Source organism: Hevea brasiliensis, chromosome 16 (assembly GCF_030052815.1).
Source record: "Hevea brasiliensis isolate MT/VB/25A 57/8 chromosome 16, ASM3005281v1, whole genome shotgun sequence".
Classification (NCBI taxonomy): Eukaryota; Viridiplantae; Streptophyta; class Magnoliopsida; order Malpighiales; family Euphorbiaceae; genus Hevea; species Hevea brasiliensis.
Genome location: NC_079508.1, coordinates 65,802,735 through 65,818,118, shown reverse-complemented (window position 1 = coordinate 65,818,118; position 15,384 = coordinate 65,802,735). Strand labels below are relative to the sequence as shown.

Sequence of the window (15,384 nt, the reverse complement as noted above, 5' to 3'; positions counted from 1 at the left end):
GACTGGTTTTGAAAAAAAAAAAAAAAAAATCCTTTATTGCATAAAATGACTTGAGGAGTCTTTTGTCAATGCTGAATAAATCATGCAACAAGTGAGGAATATTGCCATCAAACGAGCATCCTATTGCATTTTGCCCCTTGATTAAAATTGTGGACTACAGGGAGGAAGTTTCCTATGATTACAATCTTCTTCGTGGGTTGCCTCTTTGGTCTACTTGCAAATTGTTGATGAATTATTGGCTAACTGACACAGGTCATGATGTAGAGTCTAGCAGTTTTAGCTAAAGCAAGGGTAGAAGGGACAGTTGAACCACAGGGCTGGTTTATGATGATAAAAATTATTAAATGGGACCTTCCTATGATCTCTTTCTTTCACATGCATTTGTTTGAAGGAAGAGCCTTATTCCAGTCTCATCCAAAAATAGGATAGAAAATGGATGGTTTAACTCACTAAAAATTAATTTAATGGGGGAAAAGTCTCTAAGACCGAAGCATATTATCCTTATCTCAAATGTGGATATTAACAATCTCTTATGTGATGAATTGTATGACTCACTCTACATTTGGTCTCCACCTGTTGATTCCTTGATCTTCAAGTGGAGAAGAGAAATTAACGGTGCCTTCAAAGGCGTCTGGAGTTTTGTTTCGATGTTATTGATAACCCCAAAGGAAATTGCAATAATGATGATCATTAGTCAAAATAGGCTTGGATGTGAAGTTTGTCGATGTCCAGCTCATAGTAGATATTATAAATGCTATACTGAAATCAGGGCCAATTATTACACGTTGTGATTCAATTTTATAAATGTTTTTATAAAAATTATTAAATTTAATTTTTTTATAAAATTTATTAAACTTTAATTTAATTTTATAAAAGTTATTGTAATCAAAAATTAAAAATTTTTAAATTAATTTATTAACTTATTAATTATTTTATTAAAACTATTTAACTAATAGTTACCGGTAAAAATGAAATGGAGAAAATAAGTCGTTTAATAGTAATCTTAATGTATTTTATGCATCATATTTTAAAGAAATAAATAATAAAATAGGGTAATTTTATTTATAAAATAATTAACAAATCAATAATTTAATTTGAAAATGTTTGATTTTTAGTAATAGTAATTTTTATGAAATTAAATTGAAGTTCAATGAATTTTATAAAATAAATTAAAGTTTAGTAATTTAAAAAAAATACTAATAAAATTGAGTGATTCTATATGATATTTACCCATTTAAAGATATTTGGATGATGAGCGATTGTACATATGTAAACATACATAATTTCTCAATAATTAATTCAATTGTTAATAATAAAGTTATTTTTATTTATTTTTATCACAATTTTAGAATGATTCTATTATCAAATTTTCTTTTTAATCTTATAGTTTAAAAAAAAATTCATCTCATAGAGCAATTTGATTTTCCATTTAATATATTGGTCTAGAAACTGAGTGTGTGTTAGCTAATTAAGGATGCATCTAATATTTTCCTTATAATTAATATATATAAGGTCACCTTTACCACAATCAAACAATAAAAAAGGAAACTTAATATTTTTACTTGCAAGTTTGACAACTCCATTCATAGGCTACTAAGCTTCATCATTATTTTCTTTGTGTATACTCCATCCTTCAATCAAATTTTTTTTTTAATTTTTATATGAAAATTATCTTTATGACATGTATGTCCATAGAATAATAGTATTGATGATGATGTGTAGGCATAACTTTATAATTCAAATTCCTACTATGTTTTTATCCACCACATTAATATTCTCAAACCCCCCAAACATCATGTCACATTTTTATTTATTAAATTTTAAATCACTTCTACCATTTATTTATTAATTAAAAATAAAAACTCAATGGCCTGATGTGTATATATATAAAGATAATACCTAATAAGACAGTAAAATTGCCATCAACATATGATATATGTGAACAAAAGGGTCACGCATTGTTTGGAAAGAGAGAAAAATAATAGTACTAATAAAAAAAATAGGAAAGGGAAAAATACAAAAAAAGGAAAACGAAAAGCATATCTCCAGTCCACCACGTCCAAATCCCAATCTCAGACAATTCTTGCCCTTTCAATTCCAATTAACAATCAATACGTTCGCTCTTCATATTCATGCTTTCTTCGGCCCTTCATTTGGGAATTACCCAACACATTACCTCACTTTTTGCAGCCCACCATTGGTGGGCTGGCTCAATATGAATATGGCCTAAATAATGGGGATTAGATCAAATAATTATCAATATTAATTAGAAAAAGAAAAGAGACGATTTGAGTTAGGCAAATGTGACTTTCTTTCTTTCTTTCTTTCTTTCTCTTGTGGGTCTGAATTTTGAAGAGAGAGTGCACCCTGCCAAATGCCAATTGTGACTTTTTTGGCTGGTTTTTTAGCATACTTTCCTTTCCTTCCTTTCTTTACTCAAAGTAATTAGAAACTCCAAAAACATAATTAACTAATAGGTTAAAGCAAGGAGATTTATTTATGAATATCTTTTAGAATCCTAACTCATTGTTTGTCCTCTTTAGTCATGTGTCTCCACAATTGCAAATCCTGATCAGAACCCACCATTCTCTCTCTCTCTCTCTCTCTCTCTCTCTCTTTTTCATAACCTTACATTTTTATTTTATTTATATGAGCAAAGGAAAACCTCCATGACCTACTCTGCTCACTGCTCAGTCACTCTTCTTATTTATGTTCTATGGGTGGTGAGAGCAGTGATATTGTCTCTTATATATCTATTTAAACTTGTTCAATTATTTGCCATAAAAAGCAACGCTCTCAACCCTAGCTTCCAATTTAAATTCTATCCCTCCTTTCTCTTCTTTTTCTTGGGTTAGTCACGGTGAATAGAGTACTTTTACTGGTGGTTGTCTATCTCCTTTCTCTTTTTATATTTTTTTAATATTTATTTTATATTTTTTTAATAATTTTTAAATTTATATCTTTTTAGGATATATGTATTCGTCCTCAAATCATTATATGATTTATCTCATCTTTTAAGAGGATTTATTGTCTCTTCTATAAGGATTTAGTATTTCATTTTTTACGATAATTTATTATTTCTTCCATTTCTATTTTTTTCTTTTTAATTATGAAATTATTAAGTATTTTATTTTATTATTTGAATAAAAATGTAATGATAGAAAATATAAATTTTTCTATTTATACAATTTTTATATGAAATTCTATATTACCATTACCATTAGATAGAGCGTATTTAGTTGAATAGACAATTCTTTAAATGAAATAATTACTATTATATTTTATATAAATAATTTATCTTAATTTTTTTATACAAATTTATAATAATATAAAATTTTTTATTTTAAATTTATATTATATCTCCATTTAAAGAAAGATTTATTTTTTAATTTTCTTAAAAAAAATTATTCAATTATTATTCTATATCTCTTGTAGTATTGTTTGTACTTCAATCCATTTATTAATTTTGAAGTTAGCCTAATTGGGAATTGAATTTTTTTTCCTCTATTTTGTTTAGTATTGTTTTAATTCGAGGTTAAATTATAAAAAAGTTATTTTAATTTAAAATTTCTCTTAGAGTCATATGTCTTTAATTAGATGAGGAGATAATAAAAAAACAAAAATTGACCCTAATTAATATTATTAGATTGATCAAAATAAACCATAAAGAATTCCACGTTTTAAAACTTGAGGTTTTTTTTTATTAAATATAAAAAATAACTCAAAGTTTTTTTGGGTAAAATTGTTATTAAAACATTGTTTAATTGGGCACAAAGCATTATCATGAGATGCACAAATCAATATTACGATTGACTTTGGAATTATTCAACAATTTTTATATTAATTGGTAAAAGTTGTTTTGAAAAATTTAATATGAATTTTGAAATTATTATTATTATAATTTTAAACAATTAATTTCTGATAAAAAAAAAATCTAAATACAATGTTTATTAAATATTAAAAATGAACATCAATTATAAACACTAATACAGTTTTATTTAAAAGTAAATGTATATAAAAATGAGTAGAAATGTAGTTTACGGGGACAAAAGTTCATGGGTAGGTGTGGAGTGGCGTGAACCATGATGCAACAAAGTGGAGCCAATAGGGCATTTTGATTTGGGGGTGGCAGTGGGCATCCATCCACAGGCTCACCAATCTCTACGACCTATCTCTGCCTCTGCCCACCAATTACAAACCCAACACACGTTATCATTCTACTCCTCCAACCTCCTTAGAATTCAATTAGCTTTTATGGCCTATGCATGAACCTCTTCTCTTCACACCCTTTTTTTCTTTTTTGGTTCACGGGCCTACTTCTTTTTTAAACAACATAGGCATATCCTTTTTGCTGATACTTAAGACTTCAATTTTATTATATTTATTTAAATTTAATTTTATTAAATAAATATTATATTTTTAATTACTAGATTAATTAATTAATAATGTTAAACGCACAAAATTAATGAAGCACGATTGATGAAGCCAGAATATTAGAATATATGTAACCAACTGGTACATGGATGGACTTGTTTTTTGGCATTACAATTTTTAGTTCAAAACAAAGCATTTGAGATCTCACCAACTGATCTGTTTGCTATTATTATGTACGTTATATGAGAATTGTCAAACAATAATTTGCTGATTTTTTTTTATATTTATTTTAATATTAACCCATTAATTAATTATATAATATATAATTGAGACTACTTAAATTTGTAAACTCTAAAATAATTTTTTAATATAATTAAATTGAGGAAACCTCTTTTCACTTAAATATTTTTTTTATAAAAAAAAAATATCCAGTAGTATTAAATTGTCAAAGAAATTTGGAAAATTCACCATGCGTACACCGCAATCCACTAATAGCGGTGATCCATTTTCCCCTCTTAAAAAGGTTTATATTTTTATGATTTCATTTTCCAATCCTAATGACACCGCAGTAGTAAAACTCATGCCACTTACCAACAATGAATCATTTCAGTAATATTAACTGCTTAGTTAATTATTTTACTAATTATTAATTATTTTATTTGTAATTAATTAATCATTATTAATTTTTTATTTATATAATAATTTAAAGTAGATAATTTTGATATAAATAATTATTATAATAATCTTTAAATATAAATTTTATTGATTTAATTAAACTGATTTTTTAAATTTAAAAATTAATATAAATATTATATTACCAAATAATATAAATAAAAAATAATATTTTAATTAAAATCAAAATATTAAATTTTACTTTAAAAGTAACCGTTAAATAGGGTTTAAGCCATCACTTATATATGAGGGATTTTTTTTTTAATTATATATATATAAAATAAAATTGGTGAGGGGTGTTTTTGACATTGTATATGGAATGGAGATATATATATATATATATATATATATATATATATATATTTTTTTTTTTTTTTTTTTTTAAATTGATTAAAGTGTCCATTGGCTGTGTGCCGGAGATTAGGTATTTTCTGCCTTATTAAAGACGGCTTCCGTTTCTATTTCCTCAACTAAAAACTAAAAGGAGACAGAAAACCTTCCTGTGGTCTACCACATGGCTTCAATCATGCATCTTATCATCTTAGCTGTACACGTAACGTTCACTTACATCACATTAGATGGACCCACATAACTAAATCAAATAATTTTATTTACCTCTTTCTGACATTCTATGTGGGACCCTACCTCTTATAATTATTGTAATTTATTACCGAATGACACTGAAAGTGAGGTGTTGGAAACCCTTTTTAGGGTGTGAGTGCTCACATATGAGATTTCACCTTAAAGCAAAGGAAGAACCAAGACTAAGACTATGATATACAAAGAAGAAGAAGAACAAGAAGAATTGGCAAATCAAGGACCAGCGGCTGTAACTTGTATACAAGTTCTCATTGGGACCCACCAGGGAGACTGACTACATTTTTTTTTTAATTATTTTTATTATGTGGACCAATCTGGACCCTTGATACTAATCAGAGCGTTAACCTTAACTTCTCTGTTTGAGAAGATTTTCTCATTTGATCAAGTATTTTATATTGTCTTAATGACTAAGTTTTCCTCTTATAAAATTTTTTTTATTTCTACACCTTGAATTAAAATTTGAATTTCAAATAGGAATTTTTTATTGAAATTTATGAATTTTTCTTATTTAAATTTAATTTATAGTAAATTAAAAATATAAAATATATGATAAAATGTATATATTAAATATATAAATTTTTATTTATGTAATAATTTTTCAAAAATCACATTTTACATAAGATATTACCCATTATTTTTTTTTCAAAGTGATTGAAATTGTAAGCACGGTGAATTTTCATGGTAATAAATTAATAAATAAATGAAACTACACAAAAGTCACGTTATGCCGTGGCTTTTTGATATTGATTTGATTGACCAATCTTGGAGTAAAATCAAAAGGATTGATCAATGTGAGCCGTTGGATTGGAACATGATTTCATCATTCCGGGAGTTTGTAAATAAGTTAGTTTTAGGTCAAAATCTTTTAATGAAATAACAGCCAAACTAATGTTTGATTAATTAGCCTAACTTGACTTAATTAAATAATTAAAAATATATTATTTATTAAGCAAAGTAAAATTTTGAATCCTTTATCTTTCAATATCTAACTAAAAAAAATTAATTAATTCATAAAAATTAAAAATTTTCAGAAAATTCTTGTCGATATAAAATTTCATCTCAACCCATCAATTAATATAAGTTATTGAAGAAATTTCAAAAAATTATCACGTAGTTTCATATAATTTTCAAGTAAAATTTATATACTAGTCCCTAATTTTTAAAATCTATTTATTTAGTCGGTGATATTTTAATAATTTTATGTATTTATCATTGACTAAATATATATAGATGTAAAAGTGTTTAATTTTTTGTTAATTATAAAATTAATTAGTATAATAATAAAATTTCTAATTATATTCTTTTAGTTCAAATATGTAATATACCAAGATTATTGATAAAATACAATGAATAAATGTTATATAATATGAAGATTATTTTATAATAAAATTTAATTATAATTTATAATATTTTTTTGATATTTTTAGTGTAACTAATAATAAATTGAAAGGACAATTAGACAAAAAAATACCCTATAAATTTATTTAAATGTTAAAAGCTTAATAAATAAGTTTTAAAAATATAACAATTAATCTGTATGTTTAACTAAATCTTAAAATATTTAATTTATCTTAATTTTTTTACTTATTTATTAATAGAGCTAAAGATTAGAGTACATTTCTATCACAAATTTAATCTTAGGACTTTACTTAATAAATGAGTCAAACCGCATAATAATAAATTATAATTTCCTCTAAATTATTTTATAAAATAATTGAAATGCTTTAAATGATAAAATCATTTTGAAATTTTTATATTTTAAGTATAATATTTTCCGATTGACTAAATACATACAAGAATATTATAGAGAACTATTTTGTCATTTTTAAAATTTTTATTTTTTTATATTTTATAATTTTTAATTGAAAAAAAAAAAAGAAGAAGAATCCAGAAATTACAAAAAATAATTTTGTAAATCAAAGCATTGGATTTTTCATTTTTTGCCATTTTACAGCCACAGTGAATAGTAATAAACTGACCTGTTGCTGAAATTACAGCAAGCGACAGCCCCATGGATGATGGAAATCACCTTTTAATCCAAAAGGAAGCGGAGAGTCATAGGCAAAACTATGAGTGGTGGGTCCCAATTTGACATTTTTTTTAAGCAAATCAAACGGTGACAAATACGTTCGTGAGCACGAATCATCACGCGGGTCTGGAGACTTTTTAAGGCCTATATATGTACATACGCACTTTCATAGAAAAGACGCACTCAATATTTTATCCATATCATCACAATAATAAAAATATTTATTTATTTATTTTTCTATCATAAAAATAATTAATAAAAAGGCTTTTTTATTATAATTAAAAAAAATGTTCGAGATCAATTTTAGCTTTATCTCACCTAATCCGTTTTTCTTAATAAATCTAAAAACAAACAGTTCTCTTCTTAGCCTTATTTTCCTTTTCCTATGTCAATTTTCATTTAAAATAATAAAAATAAAAATATTTATTGTTGAATACTAAAGTCTTTAGTCAGCACCATTGAAGGTTCATATATATATATATATATATATTATATATATATAAATTAGAATTGAAATATTTCAATAACATCAAAATAAAGCAAAGGGAAGGAAGGCTCCAACATTTACTTACAATACAACAATACACGCACATATACTACCTTCTCTTTCCATCTCTCTTTCCCTTTCTCATTCTCTCTCTCGCTCACATTTCGCCTTCCTCTTTTTTCACAGCCATTTATGAGATTCCTCTAAATGGTCTTTTCTCTTCTCCGTTGGATTGTACAGATTCCCAGCTAAAAATATCCATCAAAATATTTTCATTTCTTGTTGATTTTTGGCTTGGTTTCTTGCTGTTTTGTTTAGTTTTTTTTTTTTTCAACTCTAAGACAAAGTTTTCTGGGTTTCTTGGCTTTGCTCTATTTTGCAAACTCTGACTCTGGGTTTGTTGCAGAAGAGCCTTATATACCCAGAAGCATATTTGTTATATAAGCCTTGAAGAAAACTAACAAAATTTTATAGAATTTTGATTTTTGGAAAAAAAAAATTGCAAACTTTTTTATCAATAGTATTAGTTTTTGATTTTTCTTCTCTCTGTAAATTTGTTTGGAATTTCAATTTCTTCACTTAAGGAAAAGAGAGAGACATGGGCAAGCAAGGGCCTTGCTGTCACTGTGGAGTTACAAGTGAGTTCTTGTTTCTCCATTTTTTTTTTATTTGAGTATGCAGAGAAAAAAATTGGATTCTTTAATTACTTATTTTCAATAAATACTTTAGTTGATTTTAGATGTTTGGGAAAAATAAGTATATCACTGAACAGGACGACTCTAAGCAACAAGGAAAAGATTACCCGGACAAAAGTAATAAATTGAGAATATGTGCTGTTCTTGTTTGCTGTTCTGTTTGTACATGAACTTTGAACTACAGGTGTCTTTGGTTCTTTAAATATATCAGATACTGGTTTTATCCTCTGGGTTTTTTTATTGTATTTATAAACCTCTATCTTCTTTGACCATCTAACAAATTTTGAACACATCACCCATGCTAATTGAGTTTGGAGTCTGTTGAATATTGGGCAATTGCAGTGTAAATTGGATTGGTATTGTCTCTTGGTTCAGTTTAGGATTTTGGTGGACCCAAATACCTAGTCAAACTATAGTTGCTGTTTATGTCTTCCTTGCAAAAATAATAATTCAGTGACAGGATGCACCTCATTCACGCATTCCATTCAATTCATAGAATTCTTCCTTGTATATCTCTTGTTTATATTCCATATCCAGGCAATCTTTGCTGCAAAAATCATTACTCTCCAATTAATTTTAAACATTTGTTTGGGGCTTGTTACGTCTACTGAAGCCTTTTGGCTATTCAATTCAGCTCCTTTGAAGGGTTCTCTTTGTTGTCATACTCTTGAATCAGCTCTAAACTTTGAACTGATCACACAAGTCCCTTTTCACTTCAATGGACTTTGGTCAAAGAAGTCGTATGATGTAGGGCATTTGTTGGAACTATACTGATTACATATCTAAACGCTTCATTTTAGTTTTCTGCCACTTCAACTCCATGTGACTTAGTTTTCTGCTATTTGCAGTCACATCTCCAAAGTGAACATGTTATGCTTGTAGTCATGTAAACAAGGAGGCAAGAAATTGTTCCCATTGCCAATAAGCTTATAACTTCTGGTGTTTCTTCTCCTTTTTTTAGAACTTAGAAGCAGAGAGTGAAGCAAATATTTGGCTATGCTAAGTAACTTTTGGGAGATGCTTTGTATATTAAATATTAATGTGTTGAAAGAAAATTCTAGATAAAAATGCAACTTTCTTTTGATTTTGTTGTGACTCAAATGGTGTTTACTGTCTTGACTCTTGTCCCTATATTTCAGCTGTTGTAGTAATAGAGAAAGTTGTGATTTCTGTTCCATCTTCACTGGGATATTATGTTATTGGCTCTGAGCAAACATAAGCCTGTTTGGCATGGATAGCCCGTACAAAGGAGCATTTTTTGGTTTGAGATGCTGGAGTGCATCTGATGAGTCACTATTAAACTCAGAAACTTTCCTTGAATGTAAAAAGACAAGCTTAAAAGAACATTTTTCTTCATTAAAAACTTGCATTATACCCATACAGAAGACATGCAACTTTTTTGCCAGTGCCTTTTCATAGCTTGTGTTTATGAAGTTTCAGATGATCACTATTTTTTCCTCTTGTTCATTTACATTAATGTGCATCTTCTATCATTGTTATGCATAAAATTGATTATCATATATGTTGCTGATATCAAAACTTTCAATAGGCACACCTCTTTGGCGCAATGGGCCTCCTGAGAAGCCAGTACTATGCAATGCTTGTGGATCTAGATGGAGAACAAAGGGAACTCTTGCAAACTATACACCACTTCATGCCCGGACGGACCCCGATGATTATGAGGATCACAGGGTATCCAGAGTGAAGAGCATATCTATAAACAAGAACAAAGAAGTGAAACTACTCAAAAGAAAGGCAAATCATGATAATGGGGTAGTGGGTGGGGTTGCCTCTGATTACATTCAGGGTTATCGAAAGGTTTTAGATGAAGATGCTAGTAATAGATCAAGTTCTGGATCAGCCATATCCAACTCTGAGAGCTGTGCACAATTTGGCAGTGCAGATGCAAGTGATTTGACAGGTTGGGCTTTCAATAAAATTACTCCTCGTACTCTCTGTTCAGATTGAGAAAACAAGAGTATATTTAGAAATGTTAGTTGAGCACGTATTGAATTGAATGGATTAGTGCATACTATCGTTGATATGCTCAATTGCCTGTGAAAGCACATGAATTTTGTGCTTGATGCAAGGGAACAATGGATCCAGGAAAGAGTGCTAAATTGGGGCGAGGAAAGAAAGAAGGAAGATGAATATGTTATTGTTGCGAGAGCAGGAATTATAATTCACAAAAAAAATCTGTGATATTCTAAATGAACATAAGTAGCTTCTTTTATTTTTTTCTAGGATTTGACTATGCTGGAAGCTGGCTGCTATATCTGTTTCCTTTTTAAAATACAACACTATGTTTAAGAACTCTTGAAATGTTACTTCTAATCTGCCAGAGTGTTACAATTGGAGTGAAAGTCCGCATTATAGACTTGGTTTCGCCAGATTGAAGCTCTAGATATAACTGGGAATAGTTAAATGCCACTTTTACTGTTTAATATCTTCTCATTGTGTGCTTGGTCTGCCTATTCTGAAGCATTATGCTTGATACTTCTAGTTCTATATCATTGTAAGAGTTTTAAGGGGCTCTGTGGCTCGATCGTAAAGGCTGTGTACAAGTTTTATGCTTTCATTGGGCTGGTGATGTCGGCACTAAATACTTTCCCATTGCTTTTTCCCAGGTCCTGCCCAATCAGTTGTGTGGGACACAATGGTACCTTCTAGGAAGAGGACCTGTGTCAATCGTTCAAAGCCATCTCCCGTTGAGAAGCTAACTAGAGATTTATATACTATTTGGCATGAACAACAGTCGTCATGCTTCTCTGGATCTTCTGAAGAGGACTTGCTTTTTGAGAGTGAAACACCAATGGTTTCTGTTGAGATAGGGCATGGAAGTGTTCTCATTAGACATCCAAGCTCAATAGCTCGAGATGAAGAATCTGAAGCTAGCTCCCTTTCTGTGGAGAACAAACAATACTCAGCAAATGAGGCTTATTCTCATTCTGTGACCCTTCCTGTACATAATGAAAACAGAAGTGTCAATATGCAAAGTCTTGTGATTGAAAAATCTAAGAACCCTGCTGGACCAGGGATGCAACAAGAGCAATTCAAAAGGTAATTCCACTCTGGATACTTTCAAAAGTTAAGAGGTCATTTCTTTGTGAAGCACATTTCTTTCCCAGCTGTGTATCTAAGATACAAACATGGGGTCAGTGTTTGACTCAGATATGAAGTTCCTATCATAGCCACATCCTAAAGATTTAACTGAGAATTTAAATGTAGATTTATACATTGGTTAGGTCTCTAACATGGAGTGATTACCCTTTGTCAATGTTTAAATGGAATATCCTTTTCTTTATTACCTATTTTTCTGAGACAGTGATTATCTAATGTTATTGTGAATATTAATTAAAAAAGCTGGTGGCTGGATGGATTGAAGGTAAGAAACAGAGAAGACATTTTGGAGTAGGAATCTAAAGTTCTCAATCTTGCTATGTTTGATATGTTCTGCTGTTTGGAATTTCAGGGACAAGTCTCAGCATGAAAGGGCACAAGTCTTGGGAAATCACAATTCACCGTTGTGTAATGTGGATTTAAATGTAAGTTCTAATGAAATGGTTTCATAGGGTAAACTCTTAGTTTCTTACAAACTTGATTCTTTGCTTAGTATTGTCATCTTAAATTTCGCATGGTGTTATCATGAAGCACAATGAGCATTTTTACTACATACACTCTTGGAAATGGTGAATGGTGAACATGTATTTTACTAATATCCAACCCGGTTTTACATTTATCCTTCTTTTGTTTCCTGAATAAAGTATGCAGTTCTTCACTTCTTCACTAGTGTCTGTTTAATTTATTTGAGGATTGCTTTTTTACTTGTTGAGCATGTACAGTGATTATCCATTTTTATCACAGGACATTATTAATTTTGAGGAGTTTACAAGATACTTGACTAATGAAGAACAGCAGCAGTTGCTAAAATATCTACCTCCTGTTGATACTGCCAAACTTCCAGAGAGGTCAGTGTTGTGCTGCACTGTTTTGTGTTAGTATGGTGAGCAACAAAAGATATTTCTATTTAGGAGACAAGCCACCATATATGCTGTTATTGGTCAACTTTCTGTATGCATCTGCAGATCAAAGCAAAGTTTACAGATTAGATCTGCATGAACCTGAAATAATCCATTTTATTTCCATCTCATTTAGTTTGCAAAATATATGTTAGCATGGAGGCAGGTCTCTGGAAATTCTAATATAATCATATTGGTAGTGCTAGCACACATGATGCTCTATTTGTTTCTGTGTGTGAAACTTAGAGTTTAAGAATGTGACTAAGAATCCTGTCATCTTTCACGCACATTGCATTTTATTCAAGTTGTACAGAAAGGATGTCAAGAAGTCGTGTCATGATCTAGGATTAATGATGTTTATTTTTTATTTGCAGCATCAGAAGCATGTTTGATAGCCCTCAACTTAAGGAGAATATATCTTGCTTTCAACAACTGCTTGGGGAAGGGGTCTTTGATCTTTCCATGTCAGGAGTAAAAACTGAAGACTGTAATACTTTGAAAAGGTTAACACTGTCCAATCTGTCAAAATCCAAATGGATGGAGCATTATCATCAACTCAAGGTTTGAATTGCTATTTCAGAATATCCTTACATAAGAATGTGATATATAATTGTATTCCTTGAATCCTTGGACAGTGGGTCTACAAATGTCTTCCTACTCATAGTCTCTTGTTGGCTGCAGAAATGTAAAAATACTACTGGAAAGTCTCTTGTTGGAAGAGCACCAAATGGCATTACATCAAATAATTTAATTGCTACCAAGAGATCACGTGACACCCTAGGTCAAAAAATTCCAGGTGAGCTGATATTTGATAACGCTGGATATATTGCTAACAGAATAGAGCTTCTTTTGTCATTTCTATTTAGAAGCAAATAACTAATGATTTTTGATACTGACATGGGATGGGATCTCAAGGTTGAAAATATTTTGCTTCAAAATGACAAGAGTAAACCTTTTGTTAACGAGCGGCACTTGCTAACACAAATAGGGAGAGTAAAATTAATTGTTTCCAACCTACACTGCAATTTTGGTATACAAACTTTGAAAAGAGAGGGTGCGTGCTTAGTCCTAATAATATCTTTGTAGGCAATTGTTAGTTGTCTTTGTTCTCTCTACATTTTTTTTTCATTTCTTTTTGATCTCTTTTTTGTCCCCCAAGTGTGTGATGGCAGTAGTGGTTTGAATAGTGTGTTGGAAACCAGTAAGTCTCTATGGATAGATACAATCCAAAATTCGTTATGGTGTGAGCACTGATGTTTGGCATGAATGTCTTCTTTATACATCACATTTGCATTAACATTTAACAATTTTCTCAATTTCTGTTGGAACTATTCTCAAAATTGTTTTTTTTTTTTTTTTTTTTCTTTCATCAGAAGTGAAGGTGATGAAGAGCCCCAAAAGGATTAACATGAAGGCTATCTATGAAAACAAAGAAGTCATGGACAATGATGGCTCTTGCTTTAGTCCAAGAAGCCTATTTGCCTTGCCTCCTGATGGTGGCTCCCTCATGCTGGATTCTTTCCATTATGTTGATGAAAGTTCAGATCAGGATCTGCTATTGGATGTGCCATCCAATGGCTCATTTCCACAAGCAGAGCTCCTTAACCCAACTTTAAGTTTTGGGCTGCAGGCAAGCACTAGCAGTAGCTCAACATACCCATATCTAGTCCGTCCCTGACAAAGTTTGCCAAATCAGTACTTTGATCATTAGCGCTCTATAGATTCACCTTTTGCCGAATTCCGTGACTAGGTTACAATCTGTGATGAGGCTTGATGGTTGCTTTTTTTCCCTTTGATATTTTCAAACTTTGGTATGCTAAGGGACTTGTGGATGGGGCTTTTTTGTATAGGTCGACGACAGATTGTAATATATAGTTAAAAATGAACAAGAGATGGTGATTTCAATAGTCGTGTGCAGTTTTAGTCCTTGTATTGCAAGATAACTTCAGAGATACTCATTGGCTTGTTAATACAAATCCATAATATCTCCAAGATAACTTCAAAGATACTCAGTCGTTCAAGTAGATGGGTGATGTGAAGAGGATGTTAGTCATAGGATTCGGATGATTGAAATGGAGACGTGCTACGGGAGTTTTATGTGATCGCAAGATTCCCAATAAGTTAGAAAGGAAAATTTTACCGTATAGTCATACGACCGGTTACGTTATATGGTAGTAAGTGTTGGGTACTGAAAGAGTCTTATGCGTTTAAGATAAAAGTTGCAGAGATGAGAATATCAAGGTGGATGAGTGGTTATACTAGATTAGATAAAGTCCATAATGAGAGTATTAGAGAAAAGGTAGGAGCGATATCAATTGAAGATAAATTGAGAGAAGGAAGATTGAGGTGGTTTGGTCATGTGAAACGTAGACATACGGAGGTTCCATTTAGACAAGTAGAGTACATTAGGTTAGATAGAAAGAAAAAAATGAGTAGACCTAAATTGATTTGGAGAAGAGTAGTACAACTTGATCTAAAAGCACTACACATTTCTGGGGATTTAACCCA

General features: G+C 30.1%; 1 protein-coding gene across 1 annotated transcript; it reads left to right on the top strand.

Moving 5' to 3' along the window:
• The first annotated feature begins 8,190 nt into the window (after positions 1-8,190).
• On the top strand, positions 8,191-14,783 carry LOC110634434 (GATA transcription factor 26). The gene is made up of 8 exons (XM_021783420.2): positions 8,191-8,800; positions 10,407-10,778; positions 11,485-11,917; positions 12,330-12,402; positions 12,722-12,825; positions 13,251-13,437; positions 13,558-13,672; positions 14,250-14,783. Exons 1-8 carry the CDS (start codon positions 8,761-8,763, stop codon positions 14,552-14,554), a joined length of 1,629 nt encoding a protein of 542 aa, XP_021639112.2. The 5' UTR covers positions 8,191-8,760; the 3' UTR covers positions 14,555-14,783.
• The last annotated feature ends 601 nt before the right edge of the window (positions 14,784-15,384 follow it).